At 35.4% G+C, this 21,825-nt stretch overlaps 1 protein-coding gene and 1 long non-coding RNA gene across 2 annotated transcripts; both read right to left on the bottom strand.

The window, feature by feature from the left end:
• Positions 1 to 15,214: 15,214 nt before the first annotated feature.
• On the bottom strand, positions 15,215 to 17,364 carry LOC116200076 (beta-amyrin 28-monooxygenase-like). Its single transcript, XM_031530753.1, has 3 exons — positions 16,345 to 17,364; positions 15,912 to 16,099; positions 15,215 to 15,832 (listed from the first exon to the last, which is right to left on the bottom strand). The coding sequence occupies exons 1-3, from the start codon at positions 17,342 to 17,344 to the stop codon at positions 15,536 to 15,538; spliced, it is 1,485 nt and encodes a 494-aa protein (XP_031386613.1). The 5' UTR covers positions 17,345 to 17,364; the 3' UTR covers positions 15,215 to 15,535.
• Positions 17,365 to 18,129: 765 nt separating this feature from the next.
• Positions 18,130 to 18,843, bottom strand: LOC116200077. Its single transcript, XR_004155657.1, has 2 exons — positions 18,591 to 18,843; positions 18,130 to 18,464 (listed from the first exon to the last, which is right to left on the bottom strand). It is a non-coding gene; the product is annotated as an uncharacterized LOC116200077 (long non-coding RNA).
• Positions 18,844 to 21,825: the final 2,982 nt, after the last annotated feature.

Below are 21,825 nucleotides of genomic sequence, written 5' to 3'. Positions count from 1 at the left end.
CCATTTCCACCTATTTTGTTATTATTTCTATTATCTTACTTTTAAAGTAATTTATTCTTTTTTATTTTTTTTCTCAATTTCATTTCGTAATGACCATAGTGAGCAATTTAACTTGATTCAGGCACTTCGCTTCCCCGGTATGGGGTCTCGTTACGTGCGAATACGTGATGTCTTCTCTTCTTTAATTTATTAATCCAATAAAAAATAAATTACAGTTCAGAAGAACAATAATTAATGGATTCCCAAATATAAATGAAAAAAAGCTTGATACATGAAGTATTTTTCCAAAGGAAACAGGTTTCTTTTGGTTTTTTCTAGGATTGTAATATTCGTATTTCAATTTTAATCCTCTAGTTTATTTTGTCACCGAAAAAAAAATGAAAATAGATGATATCTCAGTAAAAATTTTTATTTGTGATTCATAAGTCGACTTTCTAGTTATAAGAGAGGTCTAAAGCTCTACTACAATAAAATAAAAATCTATACTTGTTTGGGATGAGAGTTTAGTTCTCCACTAACTAACTATATATATATATATATATATATAATTGTGATGTAATAATTGTGTTGTTGAATTATGAGAAAAAATGTAAAAAAGTAATGAATAGTTAAAAGAATTTAGTATTAAAAATTGAATTGAATAGTTAAAAAAATTGAAGAAAAAGAAAAATATAATAATTATATTGTTGAATTGAAGATAAGTGGAATATAGTGGAGTAGACTTAAAAAATAACTCTAAAACCAAACATAATTAGTACTATGTGAGAGTATGCACCACTGCGCTACACCTTTTATTTCGTAAGTTGATTCTGAATTTTTATTTCCCTTTTTTTCTTTAATTACGGAGTCCCCTAGTCTCCCTCTCCAAATCTTTCTATTCAAGTCTTCTATCATGTTTTCTTATGGACAATAAAACATTCAATTTTAGGAATTTATTATTCAGTCTCCCTTAAAGAATCGTCCATAGTATTTTAATAACGTTATCAGCTATTTATAAGATGACTCTTACTGCGAAACATTCATCCAACGACTTGTGATTTTCTTAAAGGGACCATAGAAGCTCCCGTTTGAGTGGATGATTATTCTTATATATATGGAAGAGTAGTCTTAATGATAAAGACCAATTGGCAAACCTATATCTTAGTTTTTTACCAAAAGAAGATCATAATTGCTCTATCACTGTGTGAGAAAAGAAGGAAATATTTGCAAAAACAGAAGAAACATCCTTGTCAACCACTTGGACCCCTCCTTGACTGATGTAACGCATTATAATGCGACGAGTTCATAAACCAAAAAAAAAAAGAAAAGAAAAAGACATAGAGGACAATTACGGGTTCACCTCTCAAATTATTTTTTCATTCATTCCTCGACCCAACGGATACATCTAAGAGCTTTTTGTTTTTACAACGACTGCTATGGGACCCAAGGAATCAACTAATTAACCGAAGTATTCATTCATTCATTCGGATTCTCGCCCTAATGCACAATCGGACTTGAAAGCAAAGCTATTTCAACTCGATGAGCTGCATTGCATGCATGAACAAGTCATGAACCGATCCTGCATGCAGATTAGGTCGTCCATCATGCAGATTAGTTCGTCCATCATGCAGCAGGCCGTCCACTGGCTGGTGAACACCACAAGGTGAGGTGACTCTAGTAAAGTAAGAAAGCAGAAAATTGGAGTAGTTTAATGAGAGAGGGGGCAAAAGAGAGGGGGGACGAGGAAATTCGTGAAAGGGGCGAAAAGGCAACGAGCTTCCACCTTATGGAAGGTCGGAACGGTCACCCAAACCAAATACAACAAAAGTGTTGAAACAAAATATCCAAACAAGATTAGAATAACCAGAATTGAAAAATAAACTACCCTAAATATATATGATAAACCCTCAAAGCGAGAGATACATATACGGATAGAGCAGGAGTATCCGCTAGATCGAAAACAAGATATTGTAAGAGAGATTACAATAGTGTTTTTCAGCGCCTGTTACAATACTCAATCCAAGAAGAGCTTTCGATCCTCCTAATCCTCACAAATCTCTTACTCTATGAACACTAAAGCCTTCAAGAGAATACTTGAGAATTTCTAAAAAAGATTACACGTGATTCTCGCTCAACGTAAATTGTCTTTCAAGGCTCTTCCCATATCTATAGATCCCTATTATCGGATATATACTTTGAATATCCCTAAAAATATATCTTAAAATATTTATGATATCTACAAGACCACTTTGAAATATTTCTCTTTTGAATGGATTCTGATTTGCAACGAAATCACAGCAAAACCGAAATTAAATCCCGAAATCTTCATGCTTTCAGCCAACTTTGCCATGGTAATCGCAATAATTGTCGCGACAATTTTACTACATTCGCCTATGTTTAAATTACCGTAGCACTTCAGATATTTCGCCGTGACAATTTTTCCTGATTGCTCAATCCTTTTCTTCGATCGATTATTCGTTTGCGGGTCATTGGGTCTTTTCGATTTAATGAGAGATACCTCAAACAAAAAGGAACGGAGAATAGAGGAGGGATGTCACATTCAATGAGCTTTTTGGAATTGGTGGTGGCCGATCAATCACATAGCTTATTGATCTGTGAGAGTGAAACTGAAGCTAGTGGTACTATGGTGGGGCCCAGAAGTTCCTCCGAGCTCCGTCCCCCTCGTAAAAAAGACCCTCGAATTGAGCAAATGCGGTCATTGGTTCATATATTAGATTCAAGTAGCGCGACGGTTTTTTTTTTTTTTAAATACACAGTTATCAACTATTGTGATTGTTCGATCTATAAATTCGATATGAGAAGATGACCGCAGTGGGATTTCTGGATTAGGATGCGTAATGGAAGTTTTTCCAAGAAAAAGATTGCAGATTGCCCAAGTAGGCTATTGTCAACTGGCGCCTAATCCGGACAATTTGCATACATCACCACTAGTCTTTTTGTCTGAGATCCCCACACGGCCAAAAAGCCTTTGCCCCAATTATTAACTTCTTCAATTAATCAATTATCATTATTGTTTTATTGTTTTTTTCTTTTTATGTACTACTCTGTTATTCAAAAATCCAACGGGCTGATCTGAATAATCTAGTTTGATCCGGATCGCCCGCTGAAGGACAAATTTCTACCAACTATGGATGTTATTCATTATGAAAACACGACAAAGTTTTACTCAAAAATAATAAATATTGAACCATTTGAATCAACTTATATTTGGTGTAATTTATTATTCTTTAAGTCATACGTATTTCTAGGATGACGATAATAAAGCTCCGATGCTTCTGGGCCGTAGGCCCAACACCCAATACCTAATTCCTGCAACCAATCAAATTTTCTCTCCTTTTTTTAAATAATTTTTACAGAATTATTTGTTGACATTACGTGACAATTTAGTGATCACATATAAATCACCCAAAAAAATGAGCGCGCGCTCACACACACATAGTGTATATATATATATATATATGTATGTATGATGATCAATGAGCATGAAGGAGAGTCCAAGGATATGGAACAACTTGCATGTTTTCCATTGTTTGGGCTCAATTTGTCCATTCTCCTTTTCTATGATCTAGACATGGGCTGCTAGACTGACTATGATTTGATCGGACCTTTCGAACAACTGGGAGTACCATAACTCCGTTAAGTTCCACGGAAAACCCATCTTTCTCTCTCCCGGGGAAGGCATTTTTCCTTCCACAAATCAATCGTGTTCGAGGCGAAAACTGATTATTATAGTCGGAAGATGCTAATTATTCAAATCCTGCTAAGATGCTAATTATTTATATAAATCTACCCCTCGTCAGAAATGAAGATGATTTGCGTTTCAGCCTTCAGGCCTAATAGTTTTTGTGGCTGTGAATAAGTGAACTTGAAGATATGGTTGCAATTGCACTTTCATTCTGTAGCCATCAATTATATGATATATAAACATTGAAGTGAGAAACGTCGGAGGTCCATTTCGATACCCTCAAGCTTCAGCTCTTTAAATTCTCTCTTTATTTATAATGTTTCTTTTATATAATGCTACTAGAGAAGCAGCACGTTTCATTATTTGTGTATATATTTTTTAATATATTTCTCGTACTAATTTCAGCATTATATGGAAAACGAAATGACAAAATTTATATGCCACAATATGCATAGTTGATTTATTCTTTACATTTCTTAACTAATTTATTGAACTAACTTCTTAAAGTTTATATTGGCGCAATAGGAACTTGCGAAAAATAAAAGGATGATTCAAAAAATTAACTATTGGCTCAAGATTAAAGCAACAACAAAGGATAAGTGACATCTACTAACAAATTAGCAAACATTTTGGCGATCTTAGAAAATTTTAATTATAGGTCTGACCATGCTATACCTTCAATCTCGAAAATAGATAGGAATAGGTTTTGCTCTCACACGGATGATCTCCTGTAGGAATCTGAGATATTGATACTGCTGTATCTATTTAAATGTATACCTATATATCTTGTTAAACATAAACCATTACCTAGCTACAGACCATTCCTGTAGACAAATTATGTTTCTATTGGTATAGTCAGCAAAAAAAAAAATCTATTGGTATAGATACATCAATGCCAAAATAGGCAAAAAAATAAAAAAGAGAAATAATATATTTCTAATGTATATTCTAAATAAATATATGAGCCACATATGGATCAATTGAAATAAAACATGTGCATTCGTATCAAGAGTTAAATACTGGATATTTAAAAAGAATAAAAGTTATGTTTGGTACATCAAAATCAAAAGAAACATAATGAAATAGAGATTTCATCCTTTCCTCCATTTCTTTTTTTATTATCTCTTTATGAGTTGGAAAAAAGTATTCCATTAGTATGATCTTTTTTTCCCTCCAATTTGATGGAATGATGTTTTCTTCAAAAAAATTAAGTAAAGCTCATTCTGTTATATCAATCAGCTTTTATATAAGTACAATATGATTTCTCTGAGATTCATATATCCAAATATACGTATAAATTAATATCTTGATAAATAAGTTTTTTATTTTTTTAATTGCATTCATTCACATTTTCAAGTTCAACAAAAAAACGATCATTTTTCTCTCAGTAAAAGTACTTGATATTATAAAACACATTCCATTCATTTTCATTTTATTCCAGTGTACCAAACGTGACAGAACAGTTCATTGATGTATCTATATTAATTAGCACATGTTTATCTTAAGCCTGAAGACAATAGGAATCATAATATAAGTATAGTTTAGACACTTACCATGCCTCCAAAAAGTCATTCTTCTAGAGCAGCTCCTTTGATATTATAAAATCTATTCCATTCATTTTCATTCTATTCCAGTGTAAAAAACGTGACAAACAGTTCATTGAGGCATCTATATTAATTAGTACATGTTTATCTTAAGCCTGACAATAGGAATCATAATATAAGTATAGTTTCGACGACACTTACCATGCCTCCAAAAAGTCATTCTTCTAGAGCAGCTTCTTTGAGGGATCTGACCTATAATATTTATGTGACCTTACCTTCGCCCAGGCAACCACACCAGTTTGGAGGGCTGACCGTAGAATTTTTAGGAAAGTATTGCAATTACAATAGTATTATACTCTATATCCACGAGGAAGTGACAAGATCCCTGCTCGCGACCTATGGAAATTAATGAAAATGTAAGTTAAATAAGTACATTTTCGAAAAACAGGAAAACTTGATCAAGAATTAAGAAGCTAATGCTATATATTTCAAGAAAGATGGTGTAATACCTTCGCCAGTCAATCAAGAGGTTTTAGGTTCGATTCTCGTGGTAGGACTATTGTACGTACTCTTTTATTAGCTATTAGTATTTCAATTTTATTGTATTATACCCATAATTCTCCTTTATAATTGAAAGAAAAAAAAAAAGAGTATGTCTATTGAAATCAGTAATGTCCAATGACTTCAATTCTATCATCAATCCATATCCTTGGGACTTGAGCAACTTTCGAAACAGAAGATAATGGCTGATTTTGAGAAACAAAGTTCGAATATAAATGAAAAGTTCTGCACGATAGAATCATGGTAGATGTTTTCGTCCAGAAATAAGCAAAGACCAATTTTCCTTGAAAAACAACGTTTTCCGATATTAATGGCAGATTGTGCATGATAGAACCATGCTAGATGTTGATTGAGCACTAAACATAGACCAATATTGATCTTAAAGAGAAGGAGAAAGATATAAATGAATGTGTTAGGCAGCATATAAGCTACAGAACTTGTAATATATATGTTTGCTATCTTAACTTTTCACGGTAAACTTTATGCATCAATTGGGTTCAAAACTCAGAATTCGAACTTTCAAGAAGGATGATAAAGGGCTTGCCTCTCTCTCTAAGTTTTTTTTGTTTAATGTTGGTATTGAAGTCTATCTCATATTTAGCGGAGAACCTCAAGACCCAAAGACTCAGAAATGAGGACGAATAATCAACTGAAAACAAGGAGGAGCGCGTTCAACAGTTTGTGCTACAGCACAGAACAGGTCGTGCTTCCGCACAAAGTGTAGAGTTGAGCAAGCGCTTGGTGCTGTAGCACAAAAAAAGTGGTGCTGCCCCGAGAGATTTCCTCGTGATTTTGTTTATGTTTTTGATGGATATTCAGAATCTATTCATAGGAAAAATCTTCCTAGGTGGTTTAGGATATTTTGGATATATTCTTGAAGATATTTACGGTCTTATATCTATAAATACGGAATGAGATTTGTAAATCAATATCGGGTGTGAGATCGGGAAACCGCGTGCAATCTTCTAGGTTTTCGTAGAGTGTGATCTTGAATGTGTAATATTCGGTTTATTGATCTAGTGAAATCTCCATGTTTTGTCCGCGAATGTTTCCATCGTCATGAGAGTTTGACCATGCATATCTTGGTGCTCATTGTTCTGATTTCTCGACTAAATTCCTCTAATTCGGCATCGTTCACAACAAACTGGTATCAGAGCAAAGGTTTAGGAGTGGGCGAAGATGTCGGGACATATTCGAGGTGGAGAAGTTTGACGGATCGAACGAACGACTTCGGGCTATAAGAAAGTGACTTCTTCTTAATTTCAAGACGTTGGGCTCTGATACTGTGTCAAATTTATAAAAATGTGGGAGAGACGACAAGATGAATGGAAGAGAATATGGAGAAGATAATATACGTGGCGGCCAAAGGCGAACCCACGGGAGGAAATAATATCAACTAAATAGGACTCAAGAAACATATTTCTCTTTAACCTAGAGTGTGGAAAGTCTTATGTTTATTGGTGATCAACCAGTAGCAGCAGGGGCGGAGCCAGCATGTTAGCAGGGGACAATTGGCCCCCCTGAACTTTAAATTTTTTAAAATTTTACCCCAAAAGTATATTTATTTTAATATTTTTGCCCCCTTGCCCCCCTGAACTTTGAATTTTTAAAATTGTACCCCAAAATTATATTTATTATAATATTTTTGCCCCCCTCGACATAAATCCTGGCTTCGCCCCTGAGTAGCAGGCATGCCATGTACTGGTTAACGAGGGACGAATTTATCCTATGAATTAATATCAACATTAATTGATCAATTACTGAATCCATCGGCGCATATTGGGCATCGAATTTGGTCCTAGTGGAAAAGATGTCCCGTGTGAGCATCTGTGGGCTAACTTTAACTTTTGACTAGTTAAAGACCCACGCATTGCACAGATAGAGTCGTAAATATTATTTTAAAAATATTTAATTTACTAAGAACTCTCACTATTTTTAAATTATTTTATATTTATCCACGAATTAAGAAAGTTTCTTATAGTTTATGAAAATATTTAATAATTTTTTGCAATTTTTGTGTAATAACGTATAAGTATCGTAGTTGCATGAAAAATGAAATAATGGAAAAATCGAGAATTTAGAGAGATAAGTGTTCGGTAGTGGAACTCCATGATTCGTGTTTTTGTTTATCATCGTAAACATTATACAAAATGAATTAATTCCTATTAATTTTATTCAATAAAATCATATATCTGAATATATTATAAGCAATTAAAATTTAAAAGTGAGTAGATTAGCTTATATGTTTTAATTTTGGTGTTAAATATTTATATAGGTAGCTAGAAAAAAAACAGATCATGTAGTGTTCACCAGGGAAAAAAAGACGTAGTAAAACAATATAAGAAAAAAATAATTTTACATATAATATTATTATTTATATATATATATATGTATGTATGTGCAGAGTATTTGCACCAAAAAATACAAATGAATGAGCATTGTGTAATCATAGGATCAAAAATTATATAATGAATCCTTCTATGAATATATAAAATTATAAAAAAAATCACATGATATTTAATGAAATGCAGTTATAAAATTTTTTAACGAACTTAATATACCCGATGCGAATTGCGAGTATATCATATTCAATGAATTTTTTAATTATTTGTACATATTGTATGTATGTGTCGTAATACATAGTTAAATAATTTTTTGAAAAGCTAACTTTTTTCTATAATTCGGGAAAAACTCTTCGAAATATGAGACTTTTTAACAAGTTTAATTTTATTTGATATTTTCAAATCTTCTATTGGGATCGAAAAACTATGAAATAGACTCACTGGGGGAAAAAAAAAACTACGAAATAATTACTCACATTATGTAATTGCCAGCTTAAACTTCGTCAGATAAATTCCATGGCATGTTATCCGCATAACGGGGTTGTATAATACTGGCATGAAACCGTGTCCAACTGGAAGAATGAATCTCAGTCTTGACAACTTGATGATGATCTATTCGAAGAGCCTTATGATCCCTAATAGCGTGATGTGTGATTGAAGTTGCAATAAATGTCGTCATGAGCTAATCATGTGCTATGCATAGAGGCTACGGCCATGACCGCAAGCTTTTCGAGGTTTCACCGTGGTGCCAACCAACATCTTGCTGCCCCGCCCCCCTTGTTCCCAGTGCTTCTCATGTTTCCGTCGGGTGTGTAAGACTTCCCAAGAGGATGGTGTCTGACACTGTGCACGCCTCCAACGACCAAAAAACCTCAATACACATGTGCTGCTGGTAGTCGAGGATCTCGTGCTTGCCAAGACCTGGAGGCTTGTGACCATCGCCACATCCCTTATGCTCTGTGGCCCTCCATCGCCCCTCATCGCACAGCTCTTGATGATGAAATGCTTGTACCTGGTTGATCAGGAGGAAAGGAAACAAAACACTAAATCAATTCAATCGTTCCGACTGATATGGTAGGCAACTTGAGAAGAACTCGACCTGAAAGAGAAGTGATAAGAAAAGACCAGACCGCTGGAGGCGGGGCGTGGATTCTCTGGGCTGTGAGCAATATAATACAACACACTTTAAAAAGAAAAATCGTGAAGGAAGAATATAATGGACATATTACCTTGATAAAAATGCAAGTTGAACAAATCTAGTGAGCCAAATACTTGATTTTCATTTAATTCGGGAGCATTACATAAATAGAGGTTACATGGAAACAGAAAGAATCAGAAAAACATATCCCACAAAATATGGAACTATCTAATATGAGAAACTACCAAATCATTATAATATGTAAAAAGCCAAGGCACAATGTGATAGAGGCGCCATGTATTTGAAAATGAGAATCTTCGGCTCCTCATCCAAAATGCCATAAAACCTTCAATTCCTCATTCAAACGACTTTTCAATTCTATTACATGAATTATCCTTCATTTTTTTTTTACATTCAAGTCAATGTACATTCGTTCAAGCGTCCAAATTGTGTATCGTATCAAAGAAATCAGGAGTCTTCTTGAGAAATAAAAAGGCCATCATTGATATATGAAGAGTTTAAAAAATAAAAGAATCATGCATGTAACAAAATGGTTTAGATAGGTTTTCCATGAACACATATTTGTCCAATTTTTTCCGACTCACTTGTATTCCGTTATCACTATCTCTCCATCCCTACGCATACACATGCTGGCAAAAAAGAAGAGTTTCCAAGATGTGGAGGCATAGGGGATGGAGAGATGGTGATAACGGAATATAAGTGAGTCGAAAAAAAGTGGACAAATATATGTTCGTGGAAAACCTATATAACATCATAGCCCGGTCAGTGTTCCCGGGAATAAGAGGCACGCGTTTCAGTATCCTAGAAACTGGAATGTCCTTCGATAGGGGGGTGGCCATAGCTGCATCGTCGCAATAGTGACTTGGCTTTTCTCGCGAGCCACCCATGGCTTTTTCAACTTCCTCCTCAATCTGCTCCTGGAGTTCTTCTTGCAGGTCTTTCGATAACGTCCTCGCGATGGGCGGAGGTGCACCCAGCCCTTCCATTGTCATCATAACATTGTAGCCTTGGTGATGGAAAATTTATGGACGGCGTTATATGCCCTGTCTCTTTTTCGTCACGAATGGATATTAATGTTAGATGGAATGAAAACGTTTAGAGCTAATTGGTGGTAAAAATATGTCAGTGACAAAAATGGTGATAGTCTACTCTTAAATAATTGATGCCACCCACATTGTGTGCGTTTCTTTCTTTCCTTTTTTTTTTCTTTTGAGCAATGTTGCGTGCTTGTTCTATTGACCAAAATAAATTATGAGAATCTATATACAATTATAAAGGTCGGAGTAGAGCATATAAATGTGTCAAGTAGGAAAGAGTCGGTGTAAAATTGAGTGACTTTTTTAGTCATTACGATTAAAAATATGCCAAATAGTTTAATATCATGCAGTCACGTTACCTATGTAAGTCGAAAATACTTAGACTAATGAAAGGTCATAATGGACTTTAGGTAGTGACTAGAAGAGTAACTTTATTTTAAAACACGGTCTACTATCAGTATATTATTCCAAAATTTTTACAAGAACGATAGTAAAAATATAATAAAAATGAAAAAAAAAACATATCTGAAGAAAAGGAAACAAATTACTGAGAAAAAAAAAGAGTGAAACAATAAGCAAGTTATGGAGGAAAAAAATGGTTGGCTTTGGGTATATAAGGACCCGAATATGTTTGGGCGACCTAGATTTTTTTTTTAAACGTCTTAGCATCTTATACCGTATAAAATAGATAAAGTTCAATTGTTTTGGAAAGACGTGACTGATGAACAATTAAAATATAAAAATTTAGAGAAAAATATATTTAATATGTAAATCCTTATTTTATGTATTATTTAATTTTTCTTACTTGTTACCAATTTAACAATAGTTTTAATATGTCTTGCCTAAGCATAAGTGCGGGCTTTTTGTCTAGTATTTTAATTATTCTGACGCCTTTATTCAATTTACTAATGGATAACATACTATATGCATCTTGCAGCACAAGAGTGTGATTCGCATTACGTGTGCAATTAAATGTAATTTCAGTTTGTAAAATTGTACATGCAGTAAGTTTGATTTGAGTTGTATTTCGAAGATATAAATTTATTATTCGATGCAATATATTTATATATATATATATATATATATTTATTTATTTATTTATTTATTTATTTTCTGCGCTTTGCGTTAACTATGTGGGCGCCTTCATCTATTTCTTAAGGACGTGAATACGTCCAAGTGGTTAAGGGGACGAACTTGAAATTTGTTGGTTTGACCCGCGCAGATTCGAACCCAACTGTCGACGTTTTCTTTTTAGTAAGCATAATTGGATAAGACATTAGTGCAATCATATCAGCACTAATACATCAAATCTCATCAGGACTCCGAGTTCTTGGCCCAGGGTATTGTTAGGACAGGTGATCACTTGGAAAGTTCTCGTGTTGCAAGAATTCATGTCAGTTCCATGGATAACCAATGCATATTTCCATTTCCTGGTGATGAAAGTCCGAATTGGGTGAAAATTTTCGATGATCCCTCTGCAATTCTATCATAGTATAGGCTTTAGTTATTTAGCCAGTGCTATTGGAAAATCCTTATATATGGATACTGCTACTTCATTCAGAACAGTGTTGTCCTTACTCTATGGAGGTTGAAATTTCATGATAAGAACAATTAAACCGTGAGATAGGTTGGGGACTATCATGTTATATGTCAAATAGAAGATTGGATTCTTAAAGAAGAGAGAAGAAAAATTATGAAAGTTTTCTATATTACTTTTCAAATTGTATGAAGATGAATGCAAAATAAATTTTGTAACCTTTATTTCTGAAAAAGCAACATCTTAATTAATTATAATAGCCAACTCACCCGCATGTTATACAAGATTATGTTACATTTCTTTTCGTATTATTTTTTGGAGTTCCAATTTCGAACTATTTTCTGATCATTGACATACTTTCAAATTTCATTATAAAATATTTTATTATATGACCGGCTAGCGGATGCTTTTCCATCGGCAATCAAAATTTGATATATAATAAAGTACTGAAACTATTCTCTATTACTATTATATATTTCCTACCATTTATAATTATTATAATTTTTTTTATAATTTGTCAATTACTATAAAATTTATCAATCCAATTTACAAAGTGTTAACTAAAATCATAAAATTGCAAAATTAGTTAGTGATAATTGGTAAATGTAACTTGTAAAATATCAACAATCAAATAATAAATCATCATCTTATTATATTTTCTAAAGGAAAAAGCAATTCGCCCTCCGAATTTTGAGGGCGGTAAAGGTTTGCCTCAGGACCTTTCAAAGTTGCACATTACACTCCAACTTCTATGGGAAATAGACACTTTGCCCCCTCACTTAAGATCCTGGCCAAATTCCGGCGAAATCATTTATAATAATAATAATTATTATTATTAAAAAAATCAGAGTTGGGGCCACTAGCGACGTTGATCGGGGGATGGGGTGGCCGGCGGGGGCTCCCCTACCCTTGATTTCGGGGATCCCAATCAAGATTTCCGAAAACCTAATTTCGAAAATTCCGATTGGGATTTCCATAATCGAGGGTGGGGGAGGCCCCCGCTGGCCAGTCCAACTCCTGGATCGACATCGTCGACGGTCCCCGCTAGACAACCCACCTCCCGGATCGATGTCGTCGGTAAGTTTTGTGCCCGCCGACGACGCCGATTAGGGGGTGGGGTGGCCGGCGGCCTCCTCCACCCCCAACTCCGATTTTTTTAATTATTATTATTATTATAAATGATTTCATTGGAATTTGGCCGAAATTTTAACGGAGGGGCGAAGCGCCTATTTTCAGTAGAAGTTAGGAGGTAATATGCAACTTTTGAAAGGTTAGGGGGCAAACCTTTACCACCATCAAAGTTAAGGGGTTTTTCTCTATTTTGTAAATATATTTTACAAAAGATTAGCTAAAATATATATAAATGCGAAGGCCCCGCAACCCGGACGAGAAGACTAGTTATTACTGTAGAGGGGAGATCCTTGTTGTGCATCTTGCAGTTTTTAAAATTGCCCATTGCATCATAAAATCGTAAGATGAAAACCATTAAATACAAAGATTAATAAGTAAATTTATTTTTTCAACCATCATCTCGGCTTTTCTCTCCATCTTCCTTCCACTATCTTCTTCCTCTTTCCTCCCTCTCTCATCCGGATCGCAAATCCTTTGTCCCCATTCTTTGTTCCCATCTCATGTCTGACACACGTCTTAATTACAGATCAATAGCTCATATTTTCCTTGAATGTATGTGGACGCACGCACGTAATTCCTCTCTCTCTCTCTCTCTCTCTCCCCCTCCTCTTTTTGTTTTTTTTTTCCACCGAATACAAATTAAAAGACTTATTCACATAAACTTTTTTAAAATTTCATAATAATGAAAAATTAACATCTAAAAAATTCTTAAATATAAAACAACACATTAATAAAGAAATCACAGAAAAGAAAAAGAAAATCAAAGATTAAAGATTATTTATAAAATTTATGAAAAGTTATAATACTAAGAGATTAAAATCTAAAAAATTATAAATAAAATACAAATACAGAGAAAAGTAAAAAGTAGAGACTAACTAAATAAATAGATAATGACGTAAAACTCATATAATGTAAAAAATTATAAAGTAAAGAATAGCTTAAAAAAATTAACATGCAATTACAAAAATAAAATAAACAGCAAAATTTTTAAAAAAATTCTAACTCTGAAAAATTACAATTAGCCAAGGTTAACAATTTATAACTGAAAAAAATAAAGGAAATTTTAGACAAATGAAATAATTTTTTTTTAAAAAATGAATATGTCAAGGAAGATATCTTTCACAAATATTTTTTGGCCAGATGAGCGAATGAAATCAAGAAAGATGTCATTCTTCATTTGTTCACATTTATTTTTTGAACGGGAGAATTACAAAAATGGTTCTATAAGTTTGTCCTTTTTTGACATCGAGTCCTATTAATTTCTTTTTTACTTTTGCAGTCCTAAACATTTGCTCTGTTAGACACTTATGGTTCAAATCGTGACTGACCATTAACTGGTGTTGACGTAGATAAAAACATCATTAAATCTTTTCTACCTATATTAAAAATACTTATGTGAAAATTAAAAGAATAACAATGATGATCTTAAAAGTTTTTTATTTTTTGAACTTGAGTCCTATCAATTCAATTTTGGAAAAAACAGTCATAAATCATTTCAAAAAGTGACAATTTTAGTCTGCTCCATATTAACGGACAATGATGTGGACTTAATGCCATGAATTTTTTAAAATTTTAAATTTTAAGAAATTAATTTAGAAACAATTTTTTTTAGAAATTTTATAAAAATAGAAGAAAAACTACATTTAATTTTAAAAAAATTGAAATTAAATAAAATTAATTAAATTTACAAAAAAAATTCTAAAAATTTAAAGGGTGTGTGTTTTAGTTTTTTTTTCGGGGGGGGGGGGGGGGGGGTTGAAGGAGGATCAGAAAGGGTGTTGGATGAATGAAATAAAATATATTCACTTGAGAATTTTTTATATTGTGAAGAATTGATATATTTTTACAGTGGATTGAGTACTAGATGACCCAACTAATCAAGATGAGAGATTGCATTCATAAAATCACATAGATATGTACGAGAATAAACAAAAAAGTTATTTTCATAGGGGTTATAATAAAAGGATTATAACAATAATTTTGTTAATTATTGTAGCAATTCTAGTCCGCGTATATGCGCAGCCTGTTTGTCTAGTTAATCTAAAGTGGATGGATGGTTGTTCAGACATACAATTGCCAATAATAAGATGTTATTGAACTTGACTAATTGATTTTTTGGATTGTTATTTTTATTTTTTTTGTTATAGGAGAGACCCAAGGCCAAGTACAATCAAAGAAAAATCATAAATAACTAATAAAGGGGTACGAATAGTCTCACTAGGTACTAAACCTGTGACTTTTATATCAATAGGCGATGATATACGCCACTATTTTACATCATCTTTTGATTGATCTTTTGGATTTAATTAAGCCAAAAAAGAACAGCTGAACTTTTGTACAGTGATCTGGAATAGAGCTTAATTGCGCACAACTCCCCATTGTCTTTCTTATTGCAACTTTCATGGATTTAAAAGAAAATGACAGCTAGAGAGAATACCTAAATGTATTTTACAATGGCCACACACACAGAGAGACGCGCGCATTTATATATGGGTCCACGGAATCATTGAACTGATCATCGTCATATGTAGTTCTTGGCTTAGATACAAGGTTCGATGCGAATAGGAAGATCGCTGGCAGGGACCGGAAGAGGTTTGTAGATGATTTTCTCATCGGGGATAGCTTTCTTCCATCTGAACTTGATCACCAGATTGTGCATGAAAACAAGTATCTGTACCCTGGCATACTCCTTCCCTGGGCACATATGGGGTCCTCCTCCAAAGGGTACGAAAGTGAACGGCGCAGGCCCTCTCCCCTGGAATCTTGAAGGATCAAACTTCTCTGGATCAGGGAAGTATCTGTGGTCCAAGTGCGTGGAGTATACATTCCAATGAGTCTGCAAGAAAACCGTACGTTACCACGGTAATGTATCCAAATAAATGATGAATGACCCAGGATAATAATTTATAGCGAACCTTCCAACCCTTGGGAATGGTAAAGCCCGAGTAACTGAAGTCCGTTATCACCCTTCGGAAGGCACCTGGAACAGGTGGAGACAGCCTCATGACCTCGCAGGCAACCATCCAGGAGTACCTCATCTTCTGTATGTCTTCCCAGTTGAGTAACTCATCGGGGCCTTTGCTCCTCGCAATTTCCATTTGCTCTGGACCCCAACAACGAAGAGGGATTAGTCGGTTAGTTTTATGTGCTTTCTATTCATTAATTAATAAAGCCTATTTCCTCATCGACTTTTGCACCTCACCTACACAAATTTTCACTCGATCAGTGATCTGCAGCTGAGCAAGCTCCAAATTGTAAAAATCAATATGACTCTGTAATATATATGAAGGAAGAGGAGGCACGGCTAGAGGAGCAGATGCCTAGCTACATATGAACGCTGACTTTTACCTTTCCAGACCTGCTCGTAGACATCGGGGTACTCAGCAAGATATTTCACCACAAACGTGATCGTGGTACTGCTCGTGGCTTGGCTTGCAAGGAATTTGGCTATTATCGTATTACCAATCTCACTCTCCGTCATGACTGGCTGGCCATTCTCATCCTCCGCAAGCAGCATCTTAGACAGCAAGTCCTTCGCCACGGCCGTGTCCTTGTTCTCCATAATCTCCTTTTTCCTCCTCTTTATTATGGGCAGCAGAACAAAGCGGATGCTCTTCCCTGCTTGGATCGCCTTGTAGCGAGCTGTCCCTGGAAAGTTTATGGGCACCGACAGCATGCCGGAGGCGACCAGCTCAAACATGTGCCCAAGCCTAGTGATGAAGGTGGGATCCTGGTTGCCCATTAAGAGACGACTGGACAAGGCAAAGGTGTACTTCATTAGCAGTGGGAAGACCCGGACTTCCTCATAAGGGGCCCAATCAGCTTCGAGGTGCTGCTTTGCCATGGAGTCCATGATAGGTAAGTAACGCTGGAGCGCTTCGGGCCTTACGAACTCGAGAATGAACCTCCGGGTTTTGGCGAATGAATCGTCCGTGGGGTAGCCATCCACGCTGTCGGGGTCCGGGAACTCCGCGACCATCCTGACGGAGCGAGGCCACCACCAGGTGACGTACTTGCTCTCACCAGAGAAGAGGAACTTGTTGCCAGAAGCTCCGCAGAACACGGCCACGTTCTTGCCCACACCCAGCAGAGAAGTCCGGAAGACATCAGAGGAGTATCTGCTGGTCCTGTCTGTGACGAACTTCCCAGGGGTACCGTTGCGACCGGCCATGAAAAAGTCCAGGGTCTCCCGGATGATCGGCCAATATCCGGTCTGGCCTGGTGGGAGATCAAGGAGGCCGGTGGTGCCATGAGCTTTTGCTTTATGTTTGCCGATGAGGTAGATGGTGAGAGAGAGGGAGACAAAGAGGATGGCGAGGTAAAGCGCGCAAGTGTAGAAAAGATCCATTAATTATATTCGGATGGATCTGTAAACTGCAGGAGCCAAATTCATATATATATATATATGGTGAAGTATAGGAAGGACTATGGAGATGGACGAGGAGCAGCCCCCTAGCTAGTGTTTACGTATACCATACGCATGCAACAGGAAAGAGGGTAGGATTTGATTTAGGAAAAATGACACTATTGATCCTAATTGTTTGGCATTTTTTTGACATTAAGTTCTACAAGTTTTACTTCGAAAAATCAAGTCCTAAAAGTTTAGGAAAAGTGTCAGCAGTGATCCTAAAAGTTTTGAAAAAGTGATATCAGTTGTCCTATCCGTTAATTGGCCGTTAAGTGGAGTTAACGCCGTCCGTTTTCGGCGACGTGGCCGTTAGTTTGAGGACATGGCCGTTAATGCGATGATGTGGCACGTTCCTATTGGATCAATTTTTAAATCCACCCGTCTTGCTCATGTCGACCCGACTTGCTCCCGGTAATCCCGTTTCAACTCGGCTTGACTTCCAACCATCGCCCCACAGATTGCTGGCTCCTTCACCAATGCTGGCCCGGAGCTCGACGCCGAGGAGCTCGGGGTCACCGCTGATCTGAGGGACTTCGTCAAGGGATTCACCGCCATGACCTTCCAGTTTGCGATTCGGAAAAAATGATTCGGATTTCATCTAGTTCAGTTTGCGATTCCCAATCTACGGTTTCTGATTCTGATTGTTTTTGACCTTTTGCTGCAATTTTTGTTTTTATGGACTCATCGTGTAACATTGACCATGCTGAGCACGCCAAGCTGTTGGATTTGTGAGAAATTTTCGATGCATTCCCATTTTCTTTCAGCTCAGAGTCGTGTCACTGAGTTGCTCTTGCTCCCTTGCTTTTTGTTTTCGAGCTTGCATTCTTTACGAAATACTACAGAACATCTGTCGAGGAAAAAAATGATTACACATTCTTTACAGAGAAGCTAAATTAAGGACAGAACATTGTGGATCCCTCGAAAATGCCCAAGAAGTCGCCGGGAGAAGGCGGCAGCGGCGGCGGCATGGCTGGGCTATGCTCTGCCAGTAACAGTTGCAGAGTAATGGACGGAGAAGAATCCCCCAGAGCACTTACCCAGAGCCCTCGCAAAGTCCCCCCTGCATCGAAACCGAATCGAATCAACACACCCTATAGACCCACGACAAATTATTTCAATCTAATAAATAAATAAAAGAAAGGGGAAATGGTGAATGACGAGGATGACGATGCAGACAAATACGTACCCTTCTTCCTGGAAAGCTTCTTGCGGTTAAAGGTCTGAAATTTGCCGCGATGTAAAGGCTGGAGTTTGGGGATTTTGGGAAATTATGGTTCGTCTGAATTGGGGGAAATGATGTCGGTCGAATCTGATAGGGAGGAGAAGACGAAGACGAGGAAGATCTGCCCGTGATCGGCTGTTTGAAGGGGCGACTCTGCATTGCGTGGAGGAGAGTAGCCGCGGTAGGGTTTCGAGGATGGGAGGGAGTTGGGTGAAGAAGAAGACACCCAGACCCGAACCGATCCGATTATGGAAGGGACCCAACATCCGGACCCGAACCAAATCGGTCCAATAAGAACGTGCCACGTCATCACAGTAACGGCCAACTTGACGGCGTTATGTCCACATAGGCAGATGGTAACGGTCAGTTAGATTTAGGACGAAAAGTGACACTTTTCCAAATTTTTTAAGACTTGTTTTTTCAAACTGAAACATTTATGACTTGATATCAAAAATTGACAAACAAATAGGATCAATAGTGTCATTTTTCCCCTTTGACTTATGAGCGAGGCCCGAGGGAGACATGTTAACAAAAATATGAAAATTAAGGCAATGTTACTCGCGCTTTATTGCGTGTTCAAAAACTGCATCAATATTTCTAAGGGAAAATGATGCTATTGATCATAAATAAATAAATAAATATATATATATATATATATGGTGAAGTATAGGAAGGACTAAGGAGATAGCCCCATATATATATATATATATATGGTGAAGTATAGGAAGGAAGGACTAAGGAGATAGCCCCATATATATATGTATATATGGTGAAGTATAGGAAGGACTAAGGAGATAGCCCCATATATATATATATATATATATATGGTGAAGTATAGGAGATTGACAAGGAGCTGCCCCCCAGCTACAGTTTACTCATGCTGTATGATGCAAGAGGAAAGAGGGTACGCCTCGACTTATGAGCAAGGGAGACAAGTTAACAAAAATATGAAAAGTAAGGTAATGTTACTGGCGCTTTATTGCGTGTTCAAGAACTGCATCAATATTTCTAATCAAAAATCCATGATCAGAGTATAATAGACCATACAATAGGCCTTAAGTGATCCTGCTAGTTGTTTTAAGTTCACCAATTTTACTTGGGGATTCAAAATTTATTAAAAAAATCTTATAGTCATGACCAAGTCAAAATTCAAGCTTAAAATTAGTCTCGGTTAATGAGCTAACATAATCTTGGATTTACGGAAAAAAAAAATTAAGATATTTCTAACTTCACAAATAAAAAGAGACAACTTAAATTGGTGATCAATTGAAATAGTTAATTATATGCAAATAAAAAAGTTATTAAAAATTAAAATTTAGAATAAATAAATATATGTGCTCCTGGTAATTTTAAGCCGACAAAATTTACTTTTAGTGGGTGAGTTCAAAATTCATTTAATGGTCATGACAAAGATAGAAAATTAGTCACAGCCAATAGGCTACCGTAACCATGTGTTTCATCGAGAATAAAATTAGAAAACCTCTAATGTCACATATATATATATATATATATATATATATGTATATACATATATAGGGCTATTTAAGTTGGTGAATCATTAAAATAGGTATTTTATACGTAAATCAAAAAATTATTGAAAAATATTAAAATTTATATAAATGAATTAATGGTCTCGATAATTTAAGTGCACGAATTTTTCTTACAGTAGAAGAGTTCGAAATTCATTAAGGGCCCGTTTGGTTGGGCTGATCTGGGATTCTATTCCGTCCCAATTCTATCAGAATCCTCTTTGCTACATTTGGTTGTCCATTTGAGTAAGAATGGCAATTCGGAGCAGGCCTCTATTCCGGGTGCGGCCCTGAATCACAAATCCCCTCTTCGAGCTCAGTTTTCCAATTCCAATAAAAGCAAGAATTGGATTTAGAGACAGAAAAATCAAAAATATTCTCGAAGCCCCAGGAAGGAGTCGATCCCTAAGTATCGGATTGTCATTTTCCATAAATGACGCCACCAGTACGGCTGAGATTTCTAACCAAAATTTAGCGACAGGAAATTGTCAAACACCGTGATCATTATTTTGTGTCAACCACCCTATAATCACCCATATATATATATATATATATATACACACACACATATACATATACACTAATACGTGCAATACACGTGAAAATAATCTCATTCATTACACCATTATCTATAAAGTATAGTTGATGATAACAGTTACTGAAATTTTAAAAACAAAACAAAACAAAATTCATATTTTATATATCGGCGTCTGATGATAGTATAATTTGACACATCTTTGTAGTTTGAATGTAAAGTATTTCATCTATTAATTTTTTTCCCTCAATATCATAATTAACAATGAAGAAATTTTCAAAAACATTCAATGATAGATCTCAACAAATATAAAATGTTCAAAGAAGTGCAAATGCTCCGTATGATGAGGAACAATTCGATATATGTAAGGTTGGAAAATTCACAAATTAGTGGAAGGCAAGAGTCATAAAATTTGAGCAAACTTCGCGACAAATGAAAAGATGAAGAATCAATGGGAAATTGAAATATATATTTATTGTACTTGTCTGAAACATGCATAAGCAAATAGCATTTTATACTTTAACACCACGTTTGGTTTGCCTTAAAAAAAAAAAAAAAAAAGAGGGAAAGGTTGGGGAGGGTTGTACTTTCCTTTGTTTGGGTAGGCTAACCTGTATATAATATATAAAGTTTGGGTTAATTGCCGAGGCTGTCACTTATGCACATTTGATAAAATAGAGTCTTCTCATGCATTTATAACCATCCACGTTGATTAGTGGTATGCCTTTAACATCTATTGCGAATAACATAATTTTAATGGTATAAATATTAAATATTAAAATTAAAAAAGAAACTAATTTTTATAAATTATAAATTATAAATTAATTTAAAATCATATACTTTAACATCTTATGTAAGTAAAAAATATCTTGAATTTAATTTATCTATACATATCTATATATAACATATAAAGCCTGGAGCGATCGCCAGAGGCCGCCACCTATACACAGTTTGGCAAAATAAAGCCTTCTCATGTACTTATAACCACCCACGTTGATTAGTGATATGTGTTTAATGCCTATTGTGAATAGCATAAATATTCAATACTGTAATTAAAAAGAAACTAATTATTAAAAATTTATGAATTTTAAAATAATTTAAAATTATATACTTTACTATCTTATGTACGTAAAAG

This window comes from Punica granatum, chromosome 3, assembly GCF_007655135.1.
Source record: "Punica granatum isolate Tunisia-2019 chromosome 3, ASM765513v2, whole genome shotgun sequence".
NCBI lineage: Eukaryota > Viridiplantae > Streptophyta > Magnoliopsida > Myrtales > Lythraceae > Punica > Punica granatum.
The sequence above is the reverse complement of the archived record's forward strand: the minus strand, read 5'-3'. Positions and strand labels throughout refer to the sequence as shown.